Source organism: Herpailurus yagouaroundi, unplaced genomic scaffold, assembly GCF_014898765.1.
Source record: "Herpailurus yagouaroundi ecotype Mexico unplaced genomic scaffold, PumYag 165, whole genome shotgun sequence".
Lineage (NCBI taxonomy): Eukaryota > Metazoa > Chordata > Mammalia > Carnivora > Felidae > Herpailurus > Herpailurus yagouaroundi.
In genome coordinates, this window is record NW_024412406.1 from 34,054,527 (window position 1) to 34,082,182 (window position 27,656).

General features: G+C 39.9%; 1 protein-coding gene across 1 annotated transcript in view; it reads right to left on the bottom strand.

The window, feature by feature from the left end:
• Positions 1-27,656, bottom strand: part of SPIDR (scaffold protein involved in DNA repair) — a 504,944-nt gene that overhangs the window by 44,991 nt on the left and 432,297 nt on the right. Inside the window, exon 11 of the mRNA XM_040487839.1 lies at positions 22,506-22,646. Coding sequence (XP_040343773.1) covers positions 22,506-22,646 — 141 coding nt within the window. The remainder of the gene's footprint in view (positions 1-22,505; positions 22,647-27,656) is intronic.

The following is a 27,656-nucleotide window of genomic DNA, read 5'->3' on the forward strand; positions in this document are numbered from 1 at the left end:
GGGATGTCACCCCCTGCAGAGCACCCACGCCACGCCCACCACACTCCATGGGATATCACCCCCTGCAGACCACCCACGCCATGGCCAAACCACTCCGTGGGGAGAGCACAGAAGTTCCAGGCGCCACCACCAACAGCCTGAGGCTGAAGCCAACTCCAGATCAAACCAACCTACCAGGATCTGGTGACATTTAAAACTCTCCCGTGACACGTATGATCTGGGTCAAAGTTACCTCTTGCTCCATAAACACGGGCATCACTGCACCCCAGGAGGTCCTAGAAGTGAGAATGGTAACAGGAGAGCCCTGGGAGACTTGTGCTGGACAGGCTGGGAGGAGGCGTGTGTGCGGACATGCCTGCTGCAGCAACAGAATTAGTCATGTGTCATGTTACAGGTGGTAGGGGACGGGAACAACACAGCCCCTCTCCATAAAGGCAAGTGTGTAAGTCACCTTGCACAGGCCATCTTTCTAGGCATGACTGCTTTTATTTGGTACAAGTGAAAATGCTCGAAGAGAAGAAGGAAATGTTAAACCTTCACTACGTATATCTCCTACACCCAAAGTGAATACAGCATAAAAAGTGATTCACTCCCTGTCTTTCTCAGACTGTAGAGGGATCGTCAAGTATCTTCAAGGTTCAGTAAGAAGGCTCTTTAAAGATGTGCCTTCGTTGTCTAATACACTGTTTATGCCTGAGGACAGCTTGCTGCTGGGGTGGCACTGGGGGCACTCAGAGCACTGACCTGGGCAGCAGAGCGGAGCCCAGGAGCCCAGAGCACATCATCGCCACCCCACCTAAACCCCACCTCATCCTCTTTTTTCCAAGGCCTGCTGCCATCTGAAATCAGCTTGCTTATGAACAATTCTCAAATGGAAGCACTGAAGCAACTCGCTGTGTGTGACAGGTGCCAGTGTGCTGTGTGCCTTCCCTATGCAGTACTGGAAAGTGACTGGGGAGGAGTTGGGTGCTCCAGTGAGCACGGGGTGGCCAGACCACATGCCTTTACACCACCATCCAGGCATTAAGTGCGTCTTGGGCACATCCCCATCTGGCTGCTGAGGATTCCGCAGAGGACAGACACATCGGGTCCACTCTCAGGAGGCTGGCTTTCTTGTCTCACAATGCTTCCATTTGAGAATTTTTCATAAGCCCTTGACTTTCCTTTTAAGAAACCTATGGTTTCTGATTTTCTTTTGCCTAGTCACACCTATTCATTTAATTAATCCAGTGTCAGACTCTGTGCTAATTATAAATACAGTTTTGACCTAATTTAAGAAGAAAAAAGACTGTCTTCCAGAAGGCAGCTTATGTCCCATTATGTCCTTTTATGTCACCTTCGTACAGTCAAAAGAGAACTTTGAATGAATTAAACAAGCATTTGTCATGACACTCAAGTGCATTTCCTTGAAAAAGTTTTGATCCACTAGAGAAGACCTTATTAGATGGCCCAGGAGATCCTTAACAAATCGATAGGAGCCATGGAAACCTTGAGATCCTAACAAGATTAGGTAACCGGTGATTTAAAATGTAATGCTGGTAAGATAGTAACATTGGGGAAGTCACTTTGGAAAACAGTTTGGCAGTGACCCAGCAATTCTGATCCTAGGTATCTACCCTAAATAGACTGTGTCCGTTCACTGTATATGAGTGCTCACAGGGTAAGTCATTATTATTCACGATAGCTAGCAAGTGGAAACAACCCCAATGTCCATCAGTTGGTGAAAACATAAGCAAGTCCGGTATATACATGTAATGGCGTATCCGGCAACCATGAAAGGAAAGAAGCACTGCTACCTGCCTCGAAAACATTATACTAAGTGCAAAAAGCCAGGCACGAAAGGCAACAATACACATGGTTCCATTTGTATGAGGTGTTCAGTATATGCAAATCCATACGGACAGAAGGCAGACGATGTATGTCAGGGGCTGAGTGGAACAGGAAGTGACTGCTAATGGGTACGGGGTTTCTTTCTGGGGTGTAAAAATGTTCTGAAATTAGACAGTGATGATGCTCACACAGCTTTGTGACTATAAAACCCACTGAATGGTTTACTTTTAGAAGGGTAAGTTTTATGGAGGGTAAACTGGATCTCAATAAAGTTGTTATTTGAAAAGTCTAACTACTTTGAGACAAGGATCTCTAGCAAAGAGAACTTCAACCCTGACCTGAAATGTGTCCAGTGTCACACCCCCTTCGGCTCTGCTTAATTATTTTGCTACAAATATCATCTTTCTTTCCTTTACTAGAAGCTCTCAGCCGAGCTGATCCCAAAGCTTCTGGAAAACAAAAGGTTGAGTACTTCTGTAATCAAATAGTGATGCTGTCGTCTTCACTGGAAAGTTTACATGGGACCCACTGAGCAGTATGAGAGCTGGGAGGAAAGAGGAGGGAGACTGGGGAAAGCTAGACAATCCTTCACGCCCTTCCTTTACAATGCCTGCTCTTCCTTTTCTAAGTCAAGACAGGCAGGACATGGGGCACTAGCTCCATGTTCCCCCACATGGGTGCCTCCATGTCCCAGGTGAGCCAGGCATGCTGCTGACCCACGGGAGGGAGTCCGTGGCCCTGCACAGGCCCACCCTGAACTCTGGGACAGAAGCTGTAAGTGTGCTGAGGCTAAGGAGAACATTAACATTAGGAAAAAGACATATTTTTCATCTGAGTTTACATACACATCTGTAAAAAGACACGGATAGTTTTCAGAAAAGGTTGTTGTGATTGATGGCTGAATTTCAAGAAGCAATTTCAGATTTAAACCTTTGGTGACGAGAGAGATACTGAAAGTAACAATGCATACTGTATAACAGCTTTTTAGTAATGTCGCTGGGATGGTTGTAGTTACTGTGGATGTACCCTAGCTGGGCCTGGACCTCAGCACCTGTACACACATACTTATGTAGCCCTCTAGCTAGTCTCCTGCAGGGACATACCTTTCCCAAGGTCAAGTAGCCAGCAAGGGCATCAAATGGGGCACTTTGACCCCAGACACATTTGTCTACTAAGAATATCCCCAAAATACCTTATAGATGTAGGGAATAACATTTTCCAAGGTTAGTCCACAGAATTTCAGGAAGGTACTTTTCAAACTGTAGATTGTTGGAGAAAGTAAAAAAAGTAAATTAAATACACACCTGAAATTAAGCCTTTTGCTCTACTCCTTTCAATCACTGATTAAACTGCTATGATTATGTAAGATAAATTTATAAATATGGAATGCCTCTTAGTTTATAGGATATCTACTTTTATTAAAAAATGTCCTTCTCAATCTCTATTCTTTCTTCGAGATTTGGGCTATAAAAATATTAACTAATGCAGGGGTGCCCAGGTGGCTCAGTTTGTTAAGCGTCTGACTCTTGACCTCAGTTCAGGTGTTGATCTCAGGGTTATGAGTTCAAGCCCTGTGTTGGGCTCCACACTGGGTGTGGAGCTTACTTAAAAAAAAAATACACACACACACACACACACACACACACACACACACACACACTAACTAGCACGGTTTTGTATAGAACAAGTTCTTGCATGTTTCTGGTCTACCTTAGCAGGAAATCATGCACACACACCATTATAAGGGAAATAAAAAATTCCTCCAACATGTTGCTGTCTAGAACTCTGCCAAGTTGTAGGTCTTTCTCATGTCCCAGGTGGTATTTCAAAAGTGTCATGTCATCTACTTATTCACCAGTGTGGAGGCAGGAACACCCACGTTTCCACACAAAATCTGTCAGCCCATATTTTTTGATAGATACACATTTTTTACCAAACATTATCACAAGTGTGCTGACACTTAAATGAAAAACTTGCTTCCTTAGCAATCTATTACCATGACTTTACATATCAAGTGGTCTCCCTTCATATACTCTTTATAAGATTGAAATAATTGACAATGGCATGCCAAATAATGAAGAGGAAAACAACAAAATGCTCTTTACCAAGTGAGTGGGCTCCAACCTAGTTGGTAAATCAATCTGCACTACTGCGTGCACAGTTTCAGGCAGAAAATTATGGTGCTGGAAACACAGAGGTACAGGACCTTTCCCCCACACTACTGGGGCAGGAAGCAATGTAAACCCCCAGTTCTGAAACTGGCATTTCTGAGCATATGTCATTGGAGAGGCAGCCTGCACTGGGGGGCTCTAATGCCTTACCTCCACCCCATCGCATCCAATCACAGACAGTAACTGAGGGTAGGGACGGTGGTTTGTCTGTAATTGTGATGGGCCACACCATCCTGTACCCCTAACTGCAACTCAAGTACAATCAAGCTATGCTTCAGGATGCTGTAACAGAAGCAGAACTTGCCTTGGAGCCATTTAAAGATGGGTTTAGGGTAAAATATTTACTCTTGATGAGCTTTAAGTTCCTCATCTGTGAAATGGATAAAATAATATTTGCTGTGAGGGGTTATTTTGAGGATTATACACACTGTGCATATGCAGCATGATATGTGACATACGATAAATGGTAACCCTTGTAATTCTAAACACACATTTGACGTCTTTACATTTCATGGTCTCCCTTGGTGCCTCGGTTAATCTCATTACCCATAAGCAGGTTTCTTGGACCTGGGGGAAGGAGACCCAGCCTCCCACTATGCTAGGGGTGGTCCCAGGAGAGCTAAGGGTCATTCCAAAGTCACTTATGATGCTTCGTGTGGCCCTGCCTGTAAGGTCATGAAAACAAGTCTAGTTACGTGTTCTTGGCCTAAGCAGTTCTGCTTTGGAAAAGCTATCCCAAATTGAAGTGTCATTCATGACTTTGGGGTGTGAAAAGATTTCATAAACAAGTAAAAGAAAGCACTAACCATAAAAGAAAAGATTGAGGACTTTGATAAATTAAGTAATTCAGCTAATAAAAAAGAACAAACAGACATACCACCTATATGACACATCAGTCATGTAGAACCACTGACAGACTCCTATTCAGAATATACAAAGCTCCACACTCCAAAGGGAAAACAAGCAACAGATGGGAAAAGACCAAAGAGGAAACAGAAAGGACCAATAAACATAGCAAAAGTTTCTCAGCCTCAGCAAGAAATCAAGGAATTGCAATTTAATGTTTATTTATTTTTGGGACAAAGAGAGACAGAGCATGAACAGGGGAGGGGCAGAGAGAGAGGGAGACACAGAATCGGAAACAGGCTCCAGGCTCTGAGCCATCAGCCCAGAGCCTGATGCGGGGCTCGAACTCACGGACCGCGAGATCGTGACCTGGCTGAAGTCGGACACTTAACCGACTGCGCCACCCAGGCGCCCCAAGGAATTGCAATTTAAACCACAATCACATTCCACTACAGAGTCATCAAGCTGAAAAATAACAAAGTCTGAAAAAAAGCGGGAAAAGACATCTAAAGACACCAAATGATGGAAAGAAAGTAGGGCAGCAGGAATACTTCACAATGCTAACAGGTGAGGAGACTGGAACGCAGGGTGAAGAAGCACCCTCCTCCCCTCTACCTCACCAGGATAGGCACTCACCTGTGCACGAGAACCACATGCCACTGTCTGTAATGTCCAGAAATGCTGAGAATGATTATGTGGCCAAAGAGACTGTGGTAAATGCATACGTTTAGAATGAAAATGAACAAGCCAGAGTTGCCTACAATCAATGGATGCATCTTACAAAGTTTATTGGTGTAACCAAGTATCAACAACACACAGGTGCTCAGTGTGAGGGACCCCACCCTGAGTCTGATGGCTGCTGCACATGGCTGTGTCCTGTGGCATCTCTTTGGTGAGTGAAAGAAGCACAACTTAAGAATATACAACTATGGTACCATTTCTATAAAGGTCAGAAATAGGCCAGGCTAACCATATTTTTAAGAATGTATTCAAAACGTCAAAACTATAAAGAAAAACAGAAGAAATCTGAAGAACGAAATGATCTCCAGTGGAGGGACAGAAGATGTCACCAGGATGTCACATCCTGGGGGTGGCTTCTGGACACTGATCATGTTTTGTTCTTGAATTTGGTAGTGGCTTCATGGCTGTGCTTTTTTTTTTTAAGTTTTATTTATTTATTTTGAGACAGAGAGAGAGAGAGAGAGAGAGAGAGAGAGAGAGAGATAAAGAGGCAGAGAGAGAGAGGGGGAGAGAGAGAATCCCAAGCCAAATCCACACTGTCAGCGCAGAGTGTGACCAACTTGTGAGATCATGACCTGAGCGAAAATCAAAAGTTGGAAGCTTAACCCACTGAGCCGCCCAGGTGTCCCATGGGTGTGCTTTATAATCACTCTACACTCGGGGTGCCTGGGTGGCTCAGTAGGTTGAGTGTCCGACTTCAGCTCAGGTTGTGATCTCACAGGTCACGACCTCACGGTTCCTGAGTTCGAGCCCAGCATCGGGCTCTGTGCTGACAGCTCTGAGCGTGGAGCCTGCTTCGGATTCTGTGTCTCCTTCTCTCTCTGCCCCTTCCCCGCTCACATATGTGCATGTGCTCTCTCTCTCTCTCAGAATAAATAAATAAACTTAAAAAGATCAATAAAGGAGCCATGCACACATACAAGGATGTTTGTTGCAGCATAGCTTTCAAGTGGCAAAAACTGGAAACAGCCTGAATGTCCACAAGGAAAGGGACATCCTCATGAGATTATTAAGTGAAAAAAGCAAGTTCTATCTCCTTATTTAAAGATGTGTTGGGGTGCCTGGGTGGCTCAGTCGGTTAAGCATCCGACTTTGGCTCAGGTCATGATCTTACAGTTGGTGGGTTCGAGGCCTGCGTTGACAGCATGGAGCCTGGAGCCTGCTTCAGATCCTCTGTCTTTCTCTCTCCCGCTCCCCTGTACTCTCTCTCTCTCTCTCAAAAATAAACATTTAAAAAAACAAAATAAAAAATAAAGATATGTGTACATTCATGAAGGAAGATCACACTCACTGGAATGAATAACATGAGAAAAGGGAGATTATTAATATCCTTTACACCTTTTATACATTAATTATTTGAACAGCAACAGCTAACAGTGGCTAATATTATTATCTCATCTACAGATAATATTGAAAGTCCTAATGTGAGACTTTTTATAAATGTGTGGTCCAGGCTCAATGGCCTTCATGATGATCCATTCCACTGTTGGCAATTCTAGGAAAGAAGCAAATTCTCTTGCCTGTTTCTAAAATGGTAATGAAAATTACCTTTCTCAGAATTGACGTTTTCATTAATAAATATCCAAGTACCTGAAACAGAAAATCTGTAACTAAACCTGAAGCTTTCAGTGTATTTACTATGGATCTGATACTATTCCTGGTTACTCAAGATAATTCTAGCATAGATAGCTTATTGCTATCATTTAGAGAAAACACTGGAAAACACCAAGAATCTAAATTAATACTAACGTCACTGACAAGAAGTAATCAGATTTCTTATTTAAGGGCCAGGGATTATAACCATACAGCAAATGGGAAATTTACAGAAATGAATTCCCCTAAAACTGGAAGTAATTAAACGTCAGCTGCAGTACCAAAAATGCAGGCTTTGGAATCTGATGAACTGGCTTGAGGCCCAGCTCACATACTTGGAGCCAAATTATTTAATTTCAGTGAGTTTCAGGATCTTCATTGAAAACAGAATAATATCACCTAATTTGGCAGCTAGTTGGAGGGCTAAGTGAAAGAGCGACCTTAGTGACACTGAAACTTTCCTTTTCACTTTCTTTGCCCCATATTAACAGACAGATATTTTCTTGGCACATTCATAAAGATTTAAGAGTATTCTATCTAAAATTAAAACCTATAAGGGGCGCCTGGCTGGCTCCATCGGAAGAGCATGTGACTCTTGATCTTGGGGTCATGAGTGTGAGCCCCATGTTGGATGTAGAGATTACTTAAAAAAAAACTTAAAAATTTTTAAAAATAAATAAAATTAAAACCTAAAGACTTTCCAAATCTGAAAAACCAGTTAATGGCAGCATATTTGAACTAAGTATTTTTATTTCACATTTGAGATTAACTTAGGAACACACTCCCACTCAGTTTCTCAAGCATACTGTTACCCATACCCTCATGATAATAACTATTATCACAAGCTATTAACCTGAGAAAGGGGGGTAATTATATATATTGATATGTAAAATGTTTATAGGAGCAAAGAATCCTCAACAATTACTTTGAAACTATGCTGCCGGAGCCCTAAGGAGATGGGTGGAGGCTTGGTGGCCTTGATCCATCCACTTCCCAGTTTTTAACAAAACAGCTCCCACACAGATTTGTTTTAACACTACTTTAGATTTCTATTTTTTTAAAAAATTCAAAAGTTTGAAAACTACTGGCCTCCCACTATAGAGAATTATGATTTTCGTGAGGAAAAGAACAGCAGGGGGAAGAAAGTGGAACTGTTGAGATTTCCATGAGAAGGAATGAATAAACAAAACAAAACAAAACAAAACTCCTGCCCTTTACTGAATTCTAGACTTATTGTGCTGCAATGCAAATTAACTAGATAAACTGCTAAGCTGGAGGGACAGGTACAAATTATTTTTATGTTCATGTATCGGCTGATCTTCCTTCTGGTTTCTTTGATCCTTGTTTTAACTAAATCTCTCTGTACTTTTAATTCCACTGGTTTCACTATCCATCCTTTCCCATTATGATGGAGCAAGTGACAAGGCCTGGCAATTTCCAACTGGATTTCTCTTCTTTCTTAGAAAAAAGTGGACCACTTCCAACTTCTAATTATTCTTCTAAATTACTCTATTGTCTTTCTCTTTCCATTGTGTTTGTAAAAACAAGACAACAAAGTCTTAGATCAATTTAGGCCAGATTTGTACTTTTCAGTTAATTAGAAAAGAAAAAATAAAGTAGGAGGAAGAAGGAAAGGACCCTGTTTATATAGTGTTTTAGAGTGTACAAAACATTTTCATGTACTTTTATGTATTATTTCATAAAGTTAACCTAACAACCTTGGGAAGTAAATGTTATTTATCCTGACTGATAACTAAGGCTAGGATCAGTTTCAATCAATCAGCAAACCCAAGAGCTAATATACAACTCAGATATATTGATTCTGAGACCAGTGCCCTTTATTAACAATTGCCAATTGCCAATTAACAATTGCCAAAAAGTGCCAATTGCCTCTACTCAGTGACCAGCAAAGCTCTTGGAAAGTATGGGTTTTGTTTTTAACAAGCAAGTCCCCTGGCATAGGCCTGGCTGCCATCTTTAAACAATTCCAAGTTAACTTGGTTCTACTCTGTCTCTTGGTTATGGGGGAGCAGGTAGTGAAGTGAAGGACAAAGATCAAAGACCGGTTTGAGAGTACTACTAAAATTTTTGTTTTATATGGCCAAGAAATATTTGTGAATGTCTTGGTTCTGACTTTATCATTTATTTGTCAGGTTTTTATTGAAAACTATGTTAACTGCTACTGAGGACACAAGGAAAAATAACACTTGGCTTCTGAATGGTAGTCTGCTTTTGGTCAAAAGATAATGGGAAAATAAATTTATGGCTGAGAAAATGCTCTCTTATGGGTGTTTGCCTGGAAACCTGATGAACCTGCAAGTCACACCCTGAAGGCCTTCTTGGTTGAAGCCTTCCTACTGACCCAAGCAGATGAGGGGAATATCCACCCAATCCAGCAAAAACCTTATGATACTGTTATCACTTATTTTCATTCTACCTGATAGAATATCTTTGAAGACTGGAACTAGGACACTATCCATGTATACACAGTAAGCTGGTGTGTTAATGGATGGATAAGGGAAGAGAAAGAAACATGTAAAAATATATAGTCAAAACAGAATCTATATCTAATGGACAACATTGTGAATTTATGTTTATTCATAAATCATGTTATTTATGTTTATTACTTATGTTATTTAGAACAGGTTTTCTAAAGACTATTAGGGTAATAATCTTAACAATGGTTAATGCTTGGCCTGTGCAGTTCAAAGAGAATCTCTGGGCATCTGGGTGGTTCAGTTGAGTGCCCAACTCTTGATTTTGGCTCAGGTCATGATCCTAGAGTTGTGGGATCAAGCCCCCATGTAGGGCCCCTAGACTTGTGGGATCAAGCCCCCATGTAGGGTTCCACACTGAGCATGGAGACTGCTTGAGATTCCCTCCATCTGTCCCTCTCTCCCACTCACGCTCTCTTCCTCTCTAAAAATAAAGAAATAAATAAGTCAAAGAGAATCTCTTAGGTGGGTTGTGGTTGTCATCTTCCTGTGATCAACTTGCCAAGGCTCGATGCAATCTGTTGTTTTTTTCTCTTTGTATGCTTTAATCAATGTCTTGATTTGCACGATCACTGATAATAAAAACAAATTAGAGGAGATAGAAAATAGCTTTCTTACATTAAGGATCTTTCATTGAAAGACAAAGGAAATTAATGATTTAGAGGAATTTCCATTTTAATAAATCTTTGTCCTAAGTTCCCCAAAATAACAGTTAAGAAATAACTGGCATTCCTTTCTGAGCCCCTACTCCCTAGTTGTGTCTTTTTGAGATATGTGAAATTATGCCCAGAGGTTCCATTTAGAAACCTTCTTCAACTGGACTTAGGAAACATCTGTAACTTTTTTTTTCTTTTTTCTTTTAAAGTAGGCTTCTTGACCAGCATGGAGCCCAACATGGGGCTTGAACTAGTGATCAAGAGTCAGACGTTTAACTGACAGAGCCACCCAGGTGCTCCTTGTACCCATTTTCATAACTCAGTATAAGCATTTTTTAGGCAATCAGTTAATTTTTCTTTTTTCCTTTTTAAAAATTGAGGTGGGCACCTGGGTGGTTCAGTCATTAAGCATCTGACTTCGACTCAGTTCATGATGTGGAACTCATGAGTTCAAGTACCACATTGGGTGAGCTTGAGCCTTGCATTGGATGAGCCTTTCTTCTCTCTCTGTCTGTGTCTCTCTCTGCTCCTTGCTCACTTGCACCTTTTCTCTCCCTCAAAAAAAAATTGAGGTAAAATTCATACAGCATAAAATTAACCGTTTTAAATTACACAATTCATTTACTATATTCTCAATGTGGTGCCACCATCACCTCTATCTAGTTCCAGAATATTTTCACCACCCCTAAAGCACCCCATACCCATGAACAGTTGTTCTCATTCTCTCCTCTACCCAACCTCTGGCAGTCACCAGTCTGCTTTTTGTCTTCAGGGATTTGTCTCTTCTGGGCATGTCATATAAATGGAATCATATAATATGTGTCTGGTTTTTTTTCACCTAGCATGTTTTCAAGGTTCATCCATATTGTACCGTGTGTCAACATTTCATTCTTTTTACTCAGTTTACTTCTGACTCACTAAAAACCCTTTTTGTTTGCCACTTCATTCCTTCTTTGGAATACATGCCTTCCTTTATTTCTAATTATATTTCCTTTTCTTTTTTAAGGCTGGGATCATTTATTTATTTTTTTTTAATTTTGTGTGTAGTTGACATACAACATTATATTAGTTTCAGGTGTACAACACAGTGATTCAATCTCTCTATATGTGATGCTCAACACAGTTGTGGCTACCTTCTGTCACCATACAACACTATTACAGTCTCATTGACTATATCCCCCATGCCGTGCCTTTATTCCTGTGACTTATTCACTATATAACTAGAAGCCTGTACCTCCACTCCCCTTTACCAATTTTACCCATTTCCCCACCCCTTTTCCCACTGGCAACTGTCAGTTTGTTTTTTGTATATTATAGGGCTGATTCTGCTGTTAGTCTGTTTATTCATTTGTTTTGTTGTTTAGATTCCACATACGAGTGAAATCATATGGTATTTGTCTTTCTGTGTCCGACTTATTTCACTTAGCATAATAGGTCCATCCGTGTTGTCATGCATGAAAAGATTTCACCCTTTAAGCAATATTGAGAAAGAAGAACAGAGCTGGAAATATCAAAGTCCCAGATTTTAAGATATACTACAAAGCTAGCAGTCAAAACAGCACAGTACTAGCGCAAAAACAGATACATGGATCAATGGAACAGAACAGAGAGCCTAGAAATAAACCCATGCTTATATGGTCCCATTAATCTATGACAAAGGGGGCAAGACTATACAATGGGGGAAAAGATAGTCTCTTCAATAAATGGTGCTGGACAGCTACATTCAAAAGAATAAAACTGTACCACTTTCTACCATCATACACAAAAATAAACTTAAAATGGATTAAAGATCTACATGTAAGATTTGAAACTATCAAAATCCTAGATAAGAAACAGGAAGTAATTTCTCTGACACTGGCCGTAGCCAACACTTTTCTAGGTATGTCTCCCGAGGCAAGGGAAACAAAAATGAAAAACCATTGGGACTACATCAAAATAGAGAGCTTCTGCATAGCAAAGGGAACTATCCACAAAACAAAAAGGCAACATACTGAATGGGAGAAGATATTTGGAAATGACATGTCCAATAAGAGGCTAAGATCCAAAAATATATAAAGAAGTTATACAACTCAACACCAAAAAAACCAAACAGTCCAATTAAAAAACGGGCAGAAGACCTGAAAAGACATTTTTCTAAGGAAGGCATCCAGATGGCCAACAAACACATGCAAAAATGCTCAACATCACAAATCATCAAAGAAATTCAAATCAAAACTACAATGAGATATCACACCTGTCAGAATGGCTAAAATCAAAAAGATAAGAAATAACATGTTGGCGAGGATGTGGATAAAAAGAAATCCTTGTGCACCACCGATAGAACTATAAATGGGTGTAGTCACTGTGGAAAACAATGTGGAGATTCCTCACAAAATTAAAAATAGAAATACCATATGAATCAATAATTCCACTACCAGGGATTTACCTAAAGAAAACATAAACACTAAAAAGTATATATGTATCCCTATGTCTATTGCAGCATTATTTACAATAGCCAAGATATCTAAGCAATCTAAGGGTCCATCAATAGGAGAATATATAAGGAAGACATATACACACATACATACAGTGGAATATTACACAGGCTTGCGATTCAACTTCTGTGTTTGCACAGGGGTAATGTTTTGGGGATGACATCCAGTTTGTTTCTTTCTGGTAAAGTTCTAGCCTTAGCTGGGTAATACAGGAGAGCTTTGGAGAGTGAATTATAGCTGATATTTTGTCCCAACTTGGACAGGAATTGGGCTTTCGTAAGTACTCACTCACTAAGAGTTACCTAAACTAAACTAAGGGGGACCCAAATTCTCAGATGCTCCCAGCTGTTTGCACAGGCAGGCAAAGTGGTGTCTGTGGCTGAGGGCAGTCTTTTGAAGACAGGGACAGATGTGGGCCCACAGATGCAAAAGCACAAAGAAGCTGGGGATGGGGGTGGGGTGGGTACAAAAGAAATGGCCGAAGGGCTTTGAGGGGAACTGGGTTCAATATCAACAGCTGTCTGCTACTTATTTATTAACTCTAATTAAATGATTCTCAGTCATTAAACAAATAATTCATTTAGTGATTCTGATCCATTTTTGTTTTAAAAGAACTGTCAGCAGATATACTGTTCAGATACTGGTTTAAGCCAAGGGCTGCACTACAAGACATCTTTCTCCTTACTATTTCTCAAACACACCATACACACTTCTGTCTCACAGACTTTGTACTTGTTTCTTCAGCTAGGGTCTCACTCCACAGAGTGAGAAAATTAGGACTTTGAGATAGAGAAGTTTGGCTGTTCCACCCAGACCCAGCCTTGCCATCACTGACTAGATGCTGTGTGCCTCTTAACGGGATGCAACACGAAGGACACAACATCCTCGGGGAGTATTCTTGCCCCAAACTATTTACACAGGTTCTCATGAAACCTTTCCTAACGTCCAGTGTACAGTGCAAACATGTTTTGTACAGTCGCTGTTCCTCGGGGACACTGGGTTTGCCCACATATTGACCACTTGCTTTGCTCATCCTCCCTTCCTATACCTCATGCATTCAGTTTCATTTAATTGTATCCTTTGGAATTTTATTATTGGTGCAATGCCCCGTATTCTCCTGGCCTGGGCCAATAAATCCCTTCCTGCTTTTATTTTTATTTTTCTTAATTAAGCCACTGCCTACTCATGATTATTTAGCTGGTGATAAAAATACACTAAGATTGGATGCATGATACTCTGATCAAGTTACCTTCTTTCTTTTTTAAACTTAAAAAAATTTTTTTTAATGTATAGTCATTTTTGAGAGACAGAGACAGAGTATGAGCTGGGGAGGGGCAGAGAGAGAGGGAGACACAGAATCTGAAGGAGGCTCCAGGTTGGTGGGGCTCGACAATGTGGGGCTGGAACCCATGAACCATGAGATCGTGACCTGAGCTGAAGTTGGACACTTAACTGACTGAGCCACCCAAGCGTCTCTAAACTTTTTCTTTAGAGAGAGAGAGCATGTGAGCAGGGGAGAGGGGCAGAGGGTGGGAGACAGAGAGAATCTTAAGAAGGCTCCACGCTCAGCATAGAGCCTGACACAGGGCTCAATCCCATGACCCTGGGATCATGACCTGAGCCGAACGAAATCAAGAACTGGATGCTCAATCGACTGAGCCACCCAGGTGCCCTGTGGGTTACCTTTTTCTACACATTTCCTTCTTATACTAAAATGAGAAAGTAGGTCTTCATAAGTTAAAGATTAAACTTTTCAGCTTTTCCTATTTTTTCTGTTATTATGCAAAATGTACTGTACCAAAACTATTTTAACAGATTAAGTTATTAAGTATATAAAGATCTCCTTGTATCAGAATTAATTAATGTGATTACAGCAAAACAACCAAATACATAAGGAAGCAATTCAACAGTGGAAGTCGGAGTCATAAATCTAATTATTTAGGTTTGTGTCATTTGGGATTATAAACTCAGACTTCAAAAAATACCTTTCCTCTAAATAAAAAGGTATGATTTCTATTAATCTTTGATTAGAATCTAATAAAAATAACTGTCAGTTCACAGTAACAAAGACACTCAGAAATAAAGTGATTAAAGCAAATAATAATTAGGAAAAGAGCCTTCATCTTCCTGCAATGTTTCTACTCCAGAGAAAGGTTTTATACAGCCTGTTTTGCATTCCCAAATGCTCTACACTGAAAGTCACAATCTAGATGATTGGGAACCTTACCTCAGTAGAAGGCCCTACAAGGTTCATTATGCTTACTATGCTCAGCCAAAGATGTATGCTCCATACCTACCAAGTAGATGGCAACTTTGCAAATTAATCTGTAAGAAGATTGTTTAAACAACAGATTCAGTATTTCCTTTAAGGAAAAGATGTTCAAATAGAAAAAGTATCTTTGTGTACAAAGCTAAAAATAAAAGCCTCCCATCCTAACCCTGAAAGGGAAAGCAATCACCTCAAACTTAAAGAGGCTTGAAGGTTATTTGGTGTAGTCATTTCATTTTCAGATGCATCGGGGCCAGGGCTACTGGTATTGGTAGCATAGCCAGGAGCACAATCCAGGTGTCCTAATTTCCAGTTAAGACTCTTTCCAGTCTATGCAGAATGTCCATTTGGGCACACTCAAATTAGAGAACACCATGGGGACAAAAGAAGAGGGTGTTGGCAGCACAGATATACAAGAAATTCTTTAAGAAATAACATAAAGAAATTCATCAGAACGCAAAAACAACACATACACAATATTAACAACCAAGAAAAGTTGAAGGGGGATATAATCTTTTTTTTTTAATTTTTTTTAACGTTTATTTATTTTTGAGACAGAGAGGGACAGAGCACGAATGGGGGAGGGACAGAGAGAGAGAGACACACAGAATTGGAAGCAGGCTCCAGGCTCTGAGCCATCAGCCCAGAGCCCGACGCGGGGCTCGAACTCGCGGACTGCGAGATCGTGACCTGAGCCAAAGTCGGATGCTTAACCGACTGAGCCACCCAGGCGCCCCAAAGGGGGGATATAATCTTGAAGAGATCTGCTTACTTGAACTTCTATTTACCATTCTATTGTTGCTTATGCTTCCCTGTACCAATTGTTAAATGGAGACCAAAAATAATCCCACTTTAAAGGACAATAGAAACATTTAATTTTGAATTAAAATACTCATGTCAGGAAACACTGGTAGAGAGAAAACAATAAGGTCTATCGGGAAAACACAAAACATACCATAAACTGATTGAGGGCTTGAACTAAGCACGCTTTTCGTTTACGGGGAGCTTTCTTTTGCTTCTTTGAGCATCACTGGTTTCAAGTACATTCTCTTTCACTGACATTTTGTTCTCCTTCCAGAAACTTAAGTGACCTCCAGGAACAATTTTATTTTTCAAAATCATGGAAGGATGATTAAGAATGTCCTTTAGAGGAGGGTTTCCAACCACAGCAATTACAAAGAGATTCTGGACAAACCTCAAGGGAAGTGTGTGGCTCTTTAAAAGGGTGGCCTTTTTGAAGAGGGAAAATCAAAGGAAGGGAATTACTACTGAAGTTTCTTACCCAAAGACAGCTCTCACCACCACACATTTCCTGTTAAAGGAGCATCTGAAATGGCTCTTCAGTAATAACCTAACCCAACCCAGTTCACTTGCATTGAATAATCCCTAAGGATTCCCTTCTACTGCACTTCTGTGCACTCTCGGTCACACCCAGCTGAAGGGAAGCGTCTCCACAGTAGACTGAACACCCTGGTGCCAACTGCCCAGACTCACGTCACACTGGAGCTTGACCCCTGGCCCACTGTGTAACCCTAGCCAATCATCCTCACCTCTAAGACAGGAGTGAGAACAGAGTTTTTTCCCTCACTGACTCTTGTGAGGACTAGAAAGGATAGGAAAATGAAAGTTTTCCACTTTTCCAATACATGGAAAACCTTTTTCTGTGAAATATTAAGTAATGGACATTCCTAGTCTCCCCATCCTTGATAAAGTATTCTCACAGCACAACCCCACACATGTCTCCTTTGACTTTGTGAGGAGACCACAGGTCTGTGTCCAGAGACTCACAGAGAGCATGATCCTCACCTGTACTGGATGCCAAGTCTTGGGACCAAATGGTCTGCATTTTTCCTGCTAAAATGGAGCTTCAATAATTACCACGTATTATGTGCAAAAATCCAAATCTTGTTTAGGAAAATTCTAGGAGAAACCCAAGCAAACAACTAGTGTCCATTTCACAAATATTTTGAACCTACAATGTGCCTTGAAATGAGCAAGAAATAGCACCTGCCCTAATAAAGCCTAACAGCTGGCAGGCCAATCTGAAATACCGGCTACCAGGCATTTTAATCAATGTCGACTTTTACCAATGTCTATACCATGCAAAGGAGTGTGACAATGACCAAGACAAGGTCTGATGTCTTGCTGTGACTCAGAGCCAGGCACATAGTGCAGGCCAGCTTGGGAGAGCCATCTAAGACTCCTCATATAAATGCTGATGTTTGCATATCATTTCTAAAAAAATGGACACCTTCAAACTTATGCCTATGATGTCACTCTTATTTACGTTAGAGTATACATATGCTCTCTGGTGGGACACAGGTCAGCAGGAATCCCACAGTGCCCTGGGCATGGGCACCAAAGTGAGTATCATGATGACCACTGGGTGCCTTGCTGGAGGAGGTGACCCAGCTGTAACTACTGCAGGAGACAAAGGAGGCAGTGCTGGGTGCGGGTGACAGGAGTCTTCATGAAGGAGCACCTGAAGACTGGCCTGTGAGGGAAAGGTAGGTCTTCAATGAGGCCCAGGAGAAAAGCGAAGCATTCTAGGCATAGGACACGGTGCATGCATGAGTGGTGGGACAAAAGGCTACACATGCAGCTGGTTGGGGACCAGCATGGGGGCTTGTAAAAGGTGTTAGTATCCTGGCTCTGGGGTTAGTATTTGAGCATGTTGACTAGGCTTGGCTTCTGGTATAAAATTTATCAGTGATTAATCTGTTACTTTGAAAACAAAAGTTGACATCTAGACAATAACTATTAATTGGGTCACCTGAGTGGCTCAGTCCATTAAGCGTCGGACTCTTCATTTCAGCTTAGGTCATGATCTCACGGTTCGTGGCATCAGGCCCCGCATGGGACTCTGCATGGATAGCTTGGAGCTTGGGATTCTCTCTCTCTCTCATTCTCTCTGTCCCCACCCCCGCCCCCCAGCCCAGCCCTACTCATGCTCTGCCACACGAGCATGCTCTCTCCCTCAAAAACAAAAGAAAACGAAACAAAACAAAAAACCAAAAACTTATAAAACAGTAACTATTAATTGGATCATTTTCTGAAACGCACCTGCTCACACATAGTGCCCACCTCCTTACCCTATCACAAAAGCTGACAGGACAGCCGTGCTTTCCTGATCTCCGGTCTGGCTTCCAAAGGAGGTAAATGGATATTTAGACAATGGAGCCTGTCTTCTCTCTTCCTCATTCTAGTCCTTAGCCCCAGGCCTTTCCTGTTGTCTTCAGGGTTCTGAAATCTTGACCTGCCCTCTGAGCCCCCTTCAAAGGTGGCAGCTATTAGCCCACAGCTTTCTGTATCAGGCACTTGCCAATTTAGTGCCTGCTTGGGTTACCCCTGGCTCTCTTGCTGGCCCATGAGCTCTTGGAGGGAATGGTCTATTTTTATACCCCTGGTAAAGATGCCTGCAGGTACCAGAAATTCAAGATTAGTTCCTAACTAGTTTTTTGTTCTCTTTCCCCTCAACTGCTACAGACGTTTCTAAATTTGTAGCCCTGCCACAAGCTCTCCTTCTATCTTAAATCCATTAGAGGTACAATAGCAGGATCATCTTAACTCCACTTTCATTTTTATGACCTCTTCTCTCAAAATTTCACAGAGGCCCTAATTCTCTCTTGGATTGATGCAGAATCCCTAATAATAGAACCTAAGGCTTTATCTAGCTGACTTTATACCTTAGTATATTCTGGTTTAGGATAAATCCCAAAAATTTAACACAGAGCTCAGTGCTACCTACAGCCACTAGCCAGGGGCATAGCACCAAGAGGCACTAAATAGTTACAGAATAAATGAGTGAATTATCTTTTCAATAAACCCTCTCATTTCCTATTTTGCAAACATCCTTCCTGATCATATATATATATATATATATATATATATATATATATATATCCTCACAGATAACATGTTACCAATTTGAAGACAACTTTTTTTTTTCCTGGCAGGTCAGAATGTTTAAAGCATTTGTTCTGACTACCTTCTTTCATGAAATCTGACATCAGCCAGTCAGGATCTAGTCACTTAAAACATTAACAGCTTCAATACTTGTGCCCGTCTAGTTTTCTGTTCAGTAGGATGCCAGTCAAGGTCAAAGATCATGCCAGCTGCTTCCTCGTCATTCTGGGCACTAAGGCAGAGTCTTCTGTAAATAGTGAGTACTAAGTGCTCTTATATAAAATTTTCTCTTAAAGGGCCAATCCACAGATCTAAATCAAATAGCACCTATAGGTTAATCATTTTAGATACAGAGAGCTTAATGGGTTTTTAACAAGTTGGGACATAAATATAGCAGGATTTTGAACTGAAAGAACTTTCCCTCCCCCACAAAAAATTTGGCTAGCTATATTTTCCATACCTATAGGGTTAACATATATTTCACAAAATTTCCTTTTCAGTATTGCTCTGTCATATAAAAATAAAAACAGATAATAATCAACAATAAAAAGATAAAGGTCATACATAGAATCATGACATCAAAGTCATGTGACTTTTCAGCTTATTTGACCTACTAAACTGCTGCACAGGCCACGTGGGAAGACAAAGGTCAGGGGACATGCCTTAGGAGAAGAAAGTCACTGGAGAAAGAGCAGGAAGAACTCTGGAGGGGAAGAGAGCATAGGCAGAACTCCACATTCTGCTCAGTGCGCATGCCTCAGCAGGGGGTTTTTTCTTTTTTTTTGAAAATAGTGTTTCTTTCCCTTTAAATTCAGGCTATTTTTCTGATGTCTTTTGCTTTAAGCAGTCAGTATGGGCACACAACTCCAAAAACATGTCAGGGAAGTGCAAAATATATGATTGCTCTGTTTTTGCAAGTCTTCTCAAACGAGGCAGGTGGACAGAGCAGTGTTCCCCCCACACTGGTCCAAAACACGTCTGTGTGACTGGACAGCTCTGAGGCCATCAGTCCCCTTCACAGCCTTGTAGGGGAGTAGTGATTTTCCCCCTCACTGGAAGTATGGATTAGATGAATTCTGGTAGCCAAGATCGAAAAGACTTCATGATTTTTCCCAAAAAAACCCCTATTTTCCAACTGGCAAAAAAGTTATTTTCTGTATTAGGTACTGGAATTATATAATTACAATTAATCATTTTAGCTTCAATTTTGGGAAAAAGTACTTTGTTCAGATTTATGAGAAGTATATTTTGTTAGAGTTTACGAGAGTTGCTATGAAACACAATAATTTGGGGGAAAATAAAAGAGACAATTTGTGCTGATGGGGCCATGGATGGATGACTGACAATGGATGATATCACCAACAGGCAATTATAACATCCAGCATTCCTAAATGATCTAATAATTTGTTTTGAAGAAATATAGCTTCTAAAAGACAATCTAAACATTTATTTGGATAGCTGTGCATCAAAATAAAATTAAATATAGAAGTAAAGGAATTAATTCCAACCTAAAAAATCAAATATTTAGCCACCAACTGAAAAATGGTATGGGTTCCAAAAGTTTGTAAATGAATTATTTGCCACACTCAGTGTATTTCCTGTGGGAAAAAAAAAAAACACAAACATTTTCTATGGGAATGTTGTAGGTAGTAGTAAGGCTCCCAGTGTGACCCTCAAAGAAGTAGATTAAATATTAGGAACACATATGTAGAGTGTATGTCGTAAAAGAGCATGAACATTACAGAGCCAAAGACTCCTGGATGGCAGTCCTGGCTCTGTCATTCTCCGGTAGAATGCCACGAGAAGTTGTGTGCTATGTGGTCTCTGGCAAGAAGTCAGCCTCCCAGAGCAGCCTCTGTCTGGCCCGTAGCACACAGGAAACCCGGCCCCTGAGCAAGGCTGCTGCCTCGGAGGGAGGATTTCCTGTGATGGGGACCCCGCTTGTATCCTGGTGTTCTCAGGTGGGAGGCTCACGTGTAGAGTTGACGTCAAGGAAGATTACCTCCCACATGGTCCTGATACCGTTAAGGCTGTCAGGTCCACCTGTGAAGGCAGCGATACCGCTTACTGTAACTGCATAGTCTGTCAGGGGTTTGCAGTTCTCAGACTTAGGACTCAGATGAGGTTCAGCCTTAATAAAGACAAGGTTCATGTGATCCAATTAAACTTTTCACACACACAGATATGCTTTCCAAATGAGCACTGCCCCCCACCCATAAGGAAACTGCATGATAATACAGCCACCCTTTCATAAATAAAAAGAAGCATTTGTTATAAGATAAATCTGCATGCTTCAATAAAATGTTCTCGTATCTATCTAACTAGGGCTTATAGGGGATCTTTCAATGAAATACATGTCTTTTAGAAAAAAGAGCCATCTCTCACCTGCACAGTACCATATGAAAGCCAGATGGTACACAGAGTCGTGGCCAATGGGAATGCTGACTGCTCACAATTTAGTTAGTTTTTAAAAATGTTTATTTATTTATTTTGAGAGAGAGAGCACGCACGCAAATGAGTAGGGAGGGGCAAAGAGAGGGACAGAGAGAATCCCAAGCAGGCTCCACACTGTCAGAGCAGAACCTGACAAGGGGCTTAATCTCACAACTGGGAGATCATGACCTGAGCTGAAATCAAGAATTGGGCACTTAACCAACTGAGCCACCCAGGTGCCCCAAATGCTCACAATTTAGAATGACTGTGACTAGAATGTTCATTATGCAAACCAGTGGAAGATGCTATCCATAACTGTTTTAAAATCAGAATATCATATACTCATAATGGTTTTTTTCTCTCTTTCCCAGATACTGGTATAAGCTCAGATGTTCCTACAATTAGACAAAAAATTAACATCAAAAGAGTTAAAATAACACACTATTCAAGGAAGGAGAGATTATAATAAAATAGAGAAAATCCCAAATTTACTGTTTATACTAATTCTCTATATGATTGAATAGTATGATTAAAAATGTTCCTTCTTTTTTCCTAATTCATAGATTTCAGATGATTACTGGAGAAATAATAGCCACAGTTTGGACCAGATCTATGTACCATTCTACCTTGCTTATCCAAAATCATATTTTAAGGTAAGGTACCATGAAACTTAACAGAGAACAAAACTTTCTTACTATGGGAAGCAAAAAGATGTGACAACTTAAAGAGTTTTATTTAAAGCTTATAAACTGCCTGTACACTAAGTTATATTTTCGTTTATATAAACTGGCTCATGCGAAGCTGTTTTATTTCTTAATTAGTATACAGAAAATAAATCTTTATGATTAAAACACATATATATAACATTTTGTATTTTCTTAATTTTTAATAAAATTAGGAGTCACTAAACCTGTATAACTGTTTTTGTTGCTAATTATAATTTTTTCCCCTAGAAGTACTTTATGGGCTTTATTCAACTCTGACCTAGTTTTATAGACAAACTCTAGGATCCTGGTTTATTGCCCTTAAAACTAAGAGATAAATCACTAATTAAAGAGCCAGTCATTGCAGCAATTACAGAGGGTCCTCACCTTCCTCTGGTGGCCTTCTGTAGAACCTTCATTCCCATCAGGCTGCAGGATTTCCCTTCCAACTGTTGGTCTTTCAAGATGGCGCCCTCAGAGTATACTTCACTGAACATTCCATAGGCATCTTGCACGAGAAGGCAGACTCTACAAGAGAATATTCACATTTTTTTTTTAGAAGATAGTTTTTGATTCACTACAGAGAATAGGATTCCCTTCTTCTTCACTAGGAATCCATTGAAATCATCTTCCTGAATGGATAAATCAGGGTAAATGAAGTTGAATTCAAACATGCGCTTTTAGATTTGTACTTACAGGTGTTTGGATCCGTATCCACCTCATATGGAAGGAAACAGAATTCTCTTTTGGCATAAAACTAAACCCTAAGCCAAATGTGGTTTAAAAGCACACGAAGAAGATCATCCTTTCAAATAAAATATATTACCACTGTCCCCAAAAGGGTATCCTTCTTCCCCATTTTTATCTTGCCTTTTATAACAGGAAACATTTATATTTTGCATGGATGCTCAACATTGAAAAACCTTCAGTGTTAACATTATGATGAGAACAGTAAGGGGCTTTCTCTGAGAAAGTACATATTCACAGACATGCATATCCCAGTAGGATAAAAACCAGTATCCTTGCTGGCAGCAACAGAGGCATGATGGATATTCAGTGACATGATGGGATTCCCCCCAACTTTTAAGTTCAAAGGGCAGTACTTATAAACACCTCTTTTCTTTTTTCTTAAAAAAATCTCTCTCTCTCTCTCTCTCTCTCTCTCTCAAGATGAACAAGCAGGGGACAGAGGTTGAGGGAAAGAGAGAATCTTAAGCAGGTTCCATGCTCAGCAAAGAGCCTGACCTGGAGCTCAATCCCATGACCCTGGAATCATGACCTGAGCTGAAATCAAGAGTCAGATATTCAACTGACTGAGCCACACAGGCATCCCTATAAAAACCTATTTATCACTGAATTTCCAATCCTCTCACTTCATAATTCAGGGAAATGAAGTCTTACTTATTATGATATGAAACATTCTCAGAAAATATTTACTGAAGCCTGAAGAAAATTTAGGTAATAAATAACACCACCAAAGAGAGTGTGAGGAACAAAACTATTTTAAAGATGAGGGTGTACAGGAAAGTGCATGTTGGGTAAGAGAAGATGACAAATGAACAAAGGAACACTAAATATGAAGTAGTGAACTATAAACATGCTTAGAAACTAGGCTTCATGATTAAGTCTCCCCTCTCAGGCCCACAGGGCCCCCTTGGTTCACAAAAAAAGCAAATGGAAATCTTGTGTGAAGGAAACCACCTTTAATTTGATCATTACTTGTCATGCAGTAAAGCCAAATCAAATAAATATGCACTCCAATAAAAATCACCTCATAGGAAACAAACCACTACATGGGAAGAGTAAAAAAAAAAAAAAATAACAATAGACCTCTTGAGAACTTGACATATTAGAATTTAAAGATATGAAGTATGGAATAACTATCTTAAAAAAAGGAAATTCATGAAGATGTAATACAAGACAAAAAGCTGTACAAAATGACTTGGCATGTTTGAAGAATAAAATTAGAACTTTCAAAAAGGAAACACTCCACTTACTGAAATAAAAATGTTATTAAATAGGTGTAAACAAATGGTTACATGTACCTGAAGAGTATGGATATGTGAATTGGGTTACAAATTTGAATAAATTACCTAGAATGTATGTTGAGAGCTGAGATAAAAAATGTGAGAGGAAAGAGAAGTACAGAGGATAGGATGAGAAAGTCTAACATTTGTCTAATAGGAATTTCAGAAGAACAAGAGAGAGGAAGAAGAAGCAATAGTTTGTAGATTTAGTAACTGGGATATCTAATGTAAGAAATGAATCCAAAGATCCAGGAAGAAAAACAAATACCAAGCAGTACAACTAAAAGGAAACCCATCCTAGGACACACACTGTAATAAAACTAGAGAATATCAAACACGATGAAAAGATTCTAAAAGCAAAAAGCATGAAAAGACAGACTATCTACAAAGGAATAAAAATTCGATTTACACCAACCTCCTCAAGAGCAATGAATGAAGCCAGATAACAGTGAAATATTTTAAGAATTCTGGAAGCCATCTCAAAACTGTGTACCTGCAAAACTATCTTTCAAGAATGATGGTAAAATAAAGTCATTTTTAGATAAACACTAGCTACATTTTCCACCTACACAGCCTGAAATATTTACTAGTTACTAAGATAATTACTAAAATAATTTCTAAATTATGTAATTTAGGAAGAAGGACATTATTCTGGAAAAAAAGGTCGAAGATACAAGGACTACTGACCAACAATATAAACAAAACAAACACAGTAGAATAAAATAACACCACCATCAACAACATCAATTAATGTGGGGGAGCTGAAAAATTGGAAATGGAGAGCAAGTAGGTCAAATGGGGTGATGAAGTTCAAATGTTTCCAAGTGCTCATATCACTCACAGCAGGATTAAGATATTAACTCAAGATTTCATTAAATATTTACATCTGGTAAAAATTCAAGGATAACCACCAAAAGAAAAGAAATAGGTGTATAAATTCCAAATTACTAGATGGAAAAAAATGGAATGAGAAATATAGACCAAAAAAAAAACCCCAAAACAAACAAACGAGAAACAATACCACCTCAAGAAAATGCACACATAAGAAAAGGGCAGGAAAATGTAAGGTAATAAGTATAATGGTAGACATAAGTCTATGTATATTAGAAATGGAATAAAAATGATTTAAACTTGTCAATTAAAAGGCACAGTTTGTCATGGTCGGTTTGAAGGAAAAAAAATGTTAACAGGAAATCTTCTAAAACACAGAAAGGTTTAAAGGGTGAAAAAAAAATGTTTCAGGTAAATATTAACCAAAAGAAAGCCGAGGCGGTAGTTCTGAGACTTAACTAAATAGATTCTAGGACAGAAAGCATTATTAAGGATAGAGAGGTCACTAATATTGATTTCAAAAAAAGTTTAATTTCCCAGGAAGGCATATAATTATAAATCTTTATGTTCTCAGCATCAAAATATATAAAGTCACACAACTACAGAGAGAAGTGAACAAACCCAACACCATTGTGGGAGAGTTCAACATACCTCTGCCAAGTATTAAGTCAATCTGAGGAAAAAATTAGTAAAGATTTGGAAAAATTGCATATACCTAAAAAGTTTGATTTGTTGGATAGGCAATCAGAAAAACTTCCCACAATCACAGAAAATGCATTCTCAAGCACACATAGGACATTTATAAAATGTGACCAATTGGCCGAAGACAGGTCTGAATGAATTTCAAAGAGTCAGTATTGTATGGGACACATTGTCTGCCTACAATATAATTAAAAGAGAAACAAAGCAAAAATAGGTATCTTTAAAAATCCTCCATTTGGAAATTTCACAGCATCCTTTTCAACTCATAGGTCAAATATGAAATCACAGTAGAAAAGAGACAGTATTTTGAACTACGGGATAAAAATACCAGACATGCCAAAACTTATGGATTATAATGATGCTTTAGGGAATTTGTAGCTTTAAATATAATAAAACATGATCACTTCTCCTTTTCTATGTAGATCTTTTTTTTTAAATGTTTATTTATTCTGAGAGGGAGAGAAGGAAAACACACACACACACACACACACACACACACACACACACACAGAGTGCAAGCAGGGGAGAGGCAGAGAGAGACGGAAACACAGAATGTAGAACAGGTTTCAGGCTCTGAGCTGTCAGCACAGAGCCAAAAAAATCTTTTTTAATGTTTATTTATTTTTGAGAGAGAGATAAAGAGAGAGACAGAGAGAGAGACAGAGTGTGAACAGGGGAGGGGAAGAGAGAGAAGGAGACACAGAATCTGAAGCAGGCTCCAAACTCTGAGCTGCCAACACAGAGCCTGATGTGGGGCTCGAACTCACAGACAGCAAGATTATGACCTGGATTGAAGTCAGAGGTTTAACTGAATGAGCCACCCAGGTGCCTCTTTGAATTCGTTTTCTATGTATTTATCATAAGTTATATACCTCTGTCAACTACCAAAGTGTTCCTTCAGGGTGCTGAACCTTACAGGTACTCTGCCTTGAAAGGGCTCTCCTGGAGCCTCTGCTCCTGGAGCCTCTAGAGTCCAGTCTAGACTGGTTAACATCCACCTGTGGCATGGTAGTTAACCTGGGATCGCTTGTCAGAAAATCTGAGGGATTTCCTTTGCTGCTCTAGCATGTTCAGTGTCGTATTTTCCATATCTCATACCTTCCTTTTTAAACTTTTTTTTAAATGTTTATTTATTTCTAAGAGAGAGAGAGACAGAGTACGAATGGAGAAGGGGCAGAGAGAGACAGAGAGAGAGAGGGATACACAAAATCTGAAGAAGGCTCCGGGCTCTGTGGCTCGAACTCACGAGCCATGAGATCATGACCTGAGCCAAAGTTGGACGCTTAACTGACTGAACCATCCAGGCATCCCTCATATCTTCCTTTTTTAATTGACTGTAAGTTAGTAGGTCACATCTTCTAACTTCCTGAAAAGGGGGGATTGGGAGCTAAAATTTTTTTTTTTAATTTTTAAAAAATATTTATTTTTTTTTTAGAGAGAGAGAGAGACAGAGAGAGCAGGGGAGGGGCAGAGACAGAGGTAGACATAGAATCCAAAGCAGGCTCCAGGCTCTGAGCTGTCAGCACAGAACCTGACATGGGACTTGAACACATGAACTGGGAAATCATGACCTGAGCCGAAGTCAGAGGCTAAACTGACTGAGCGACTGAGGCGCCCCAGGGAGCTAAAATTTTTTAAACGTTCATGAAATTTTTGTTAAACTATCCTCAAACTTTACGGGTAGTTTGGCTGAGTATAGATTTCTAGATTGGAAATAATTTTTCCATTCCAAATCCAATACTGCTTGTCTTCCTCCTTTCTATAGGGGAGATGAGCTCTGTTCTAGTTCCCAGGGTGCTGACACTGAATAGTGACAATTCCTCAGTACACTGGGTGAGTGGTATCCTTACTGAGCCCCTTCACAGTGGAATCACATCTACTCTAAGTCATTTCATTGATAATTCTTATTTTTTCTTTTCTCTCATTCTGGTTATTGGACATCCTGGACAAGTTCTTTAATTTTCTTAACTTTTCTCTC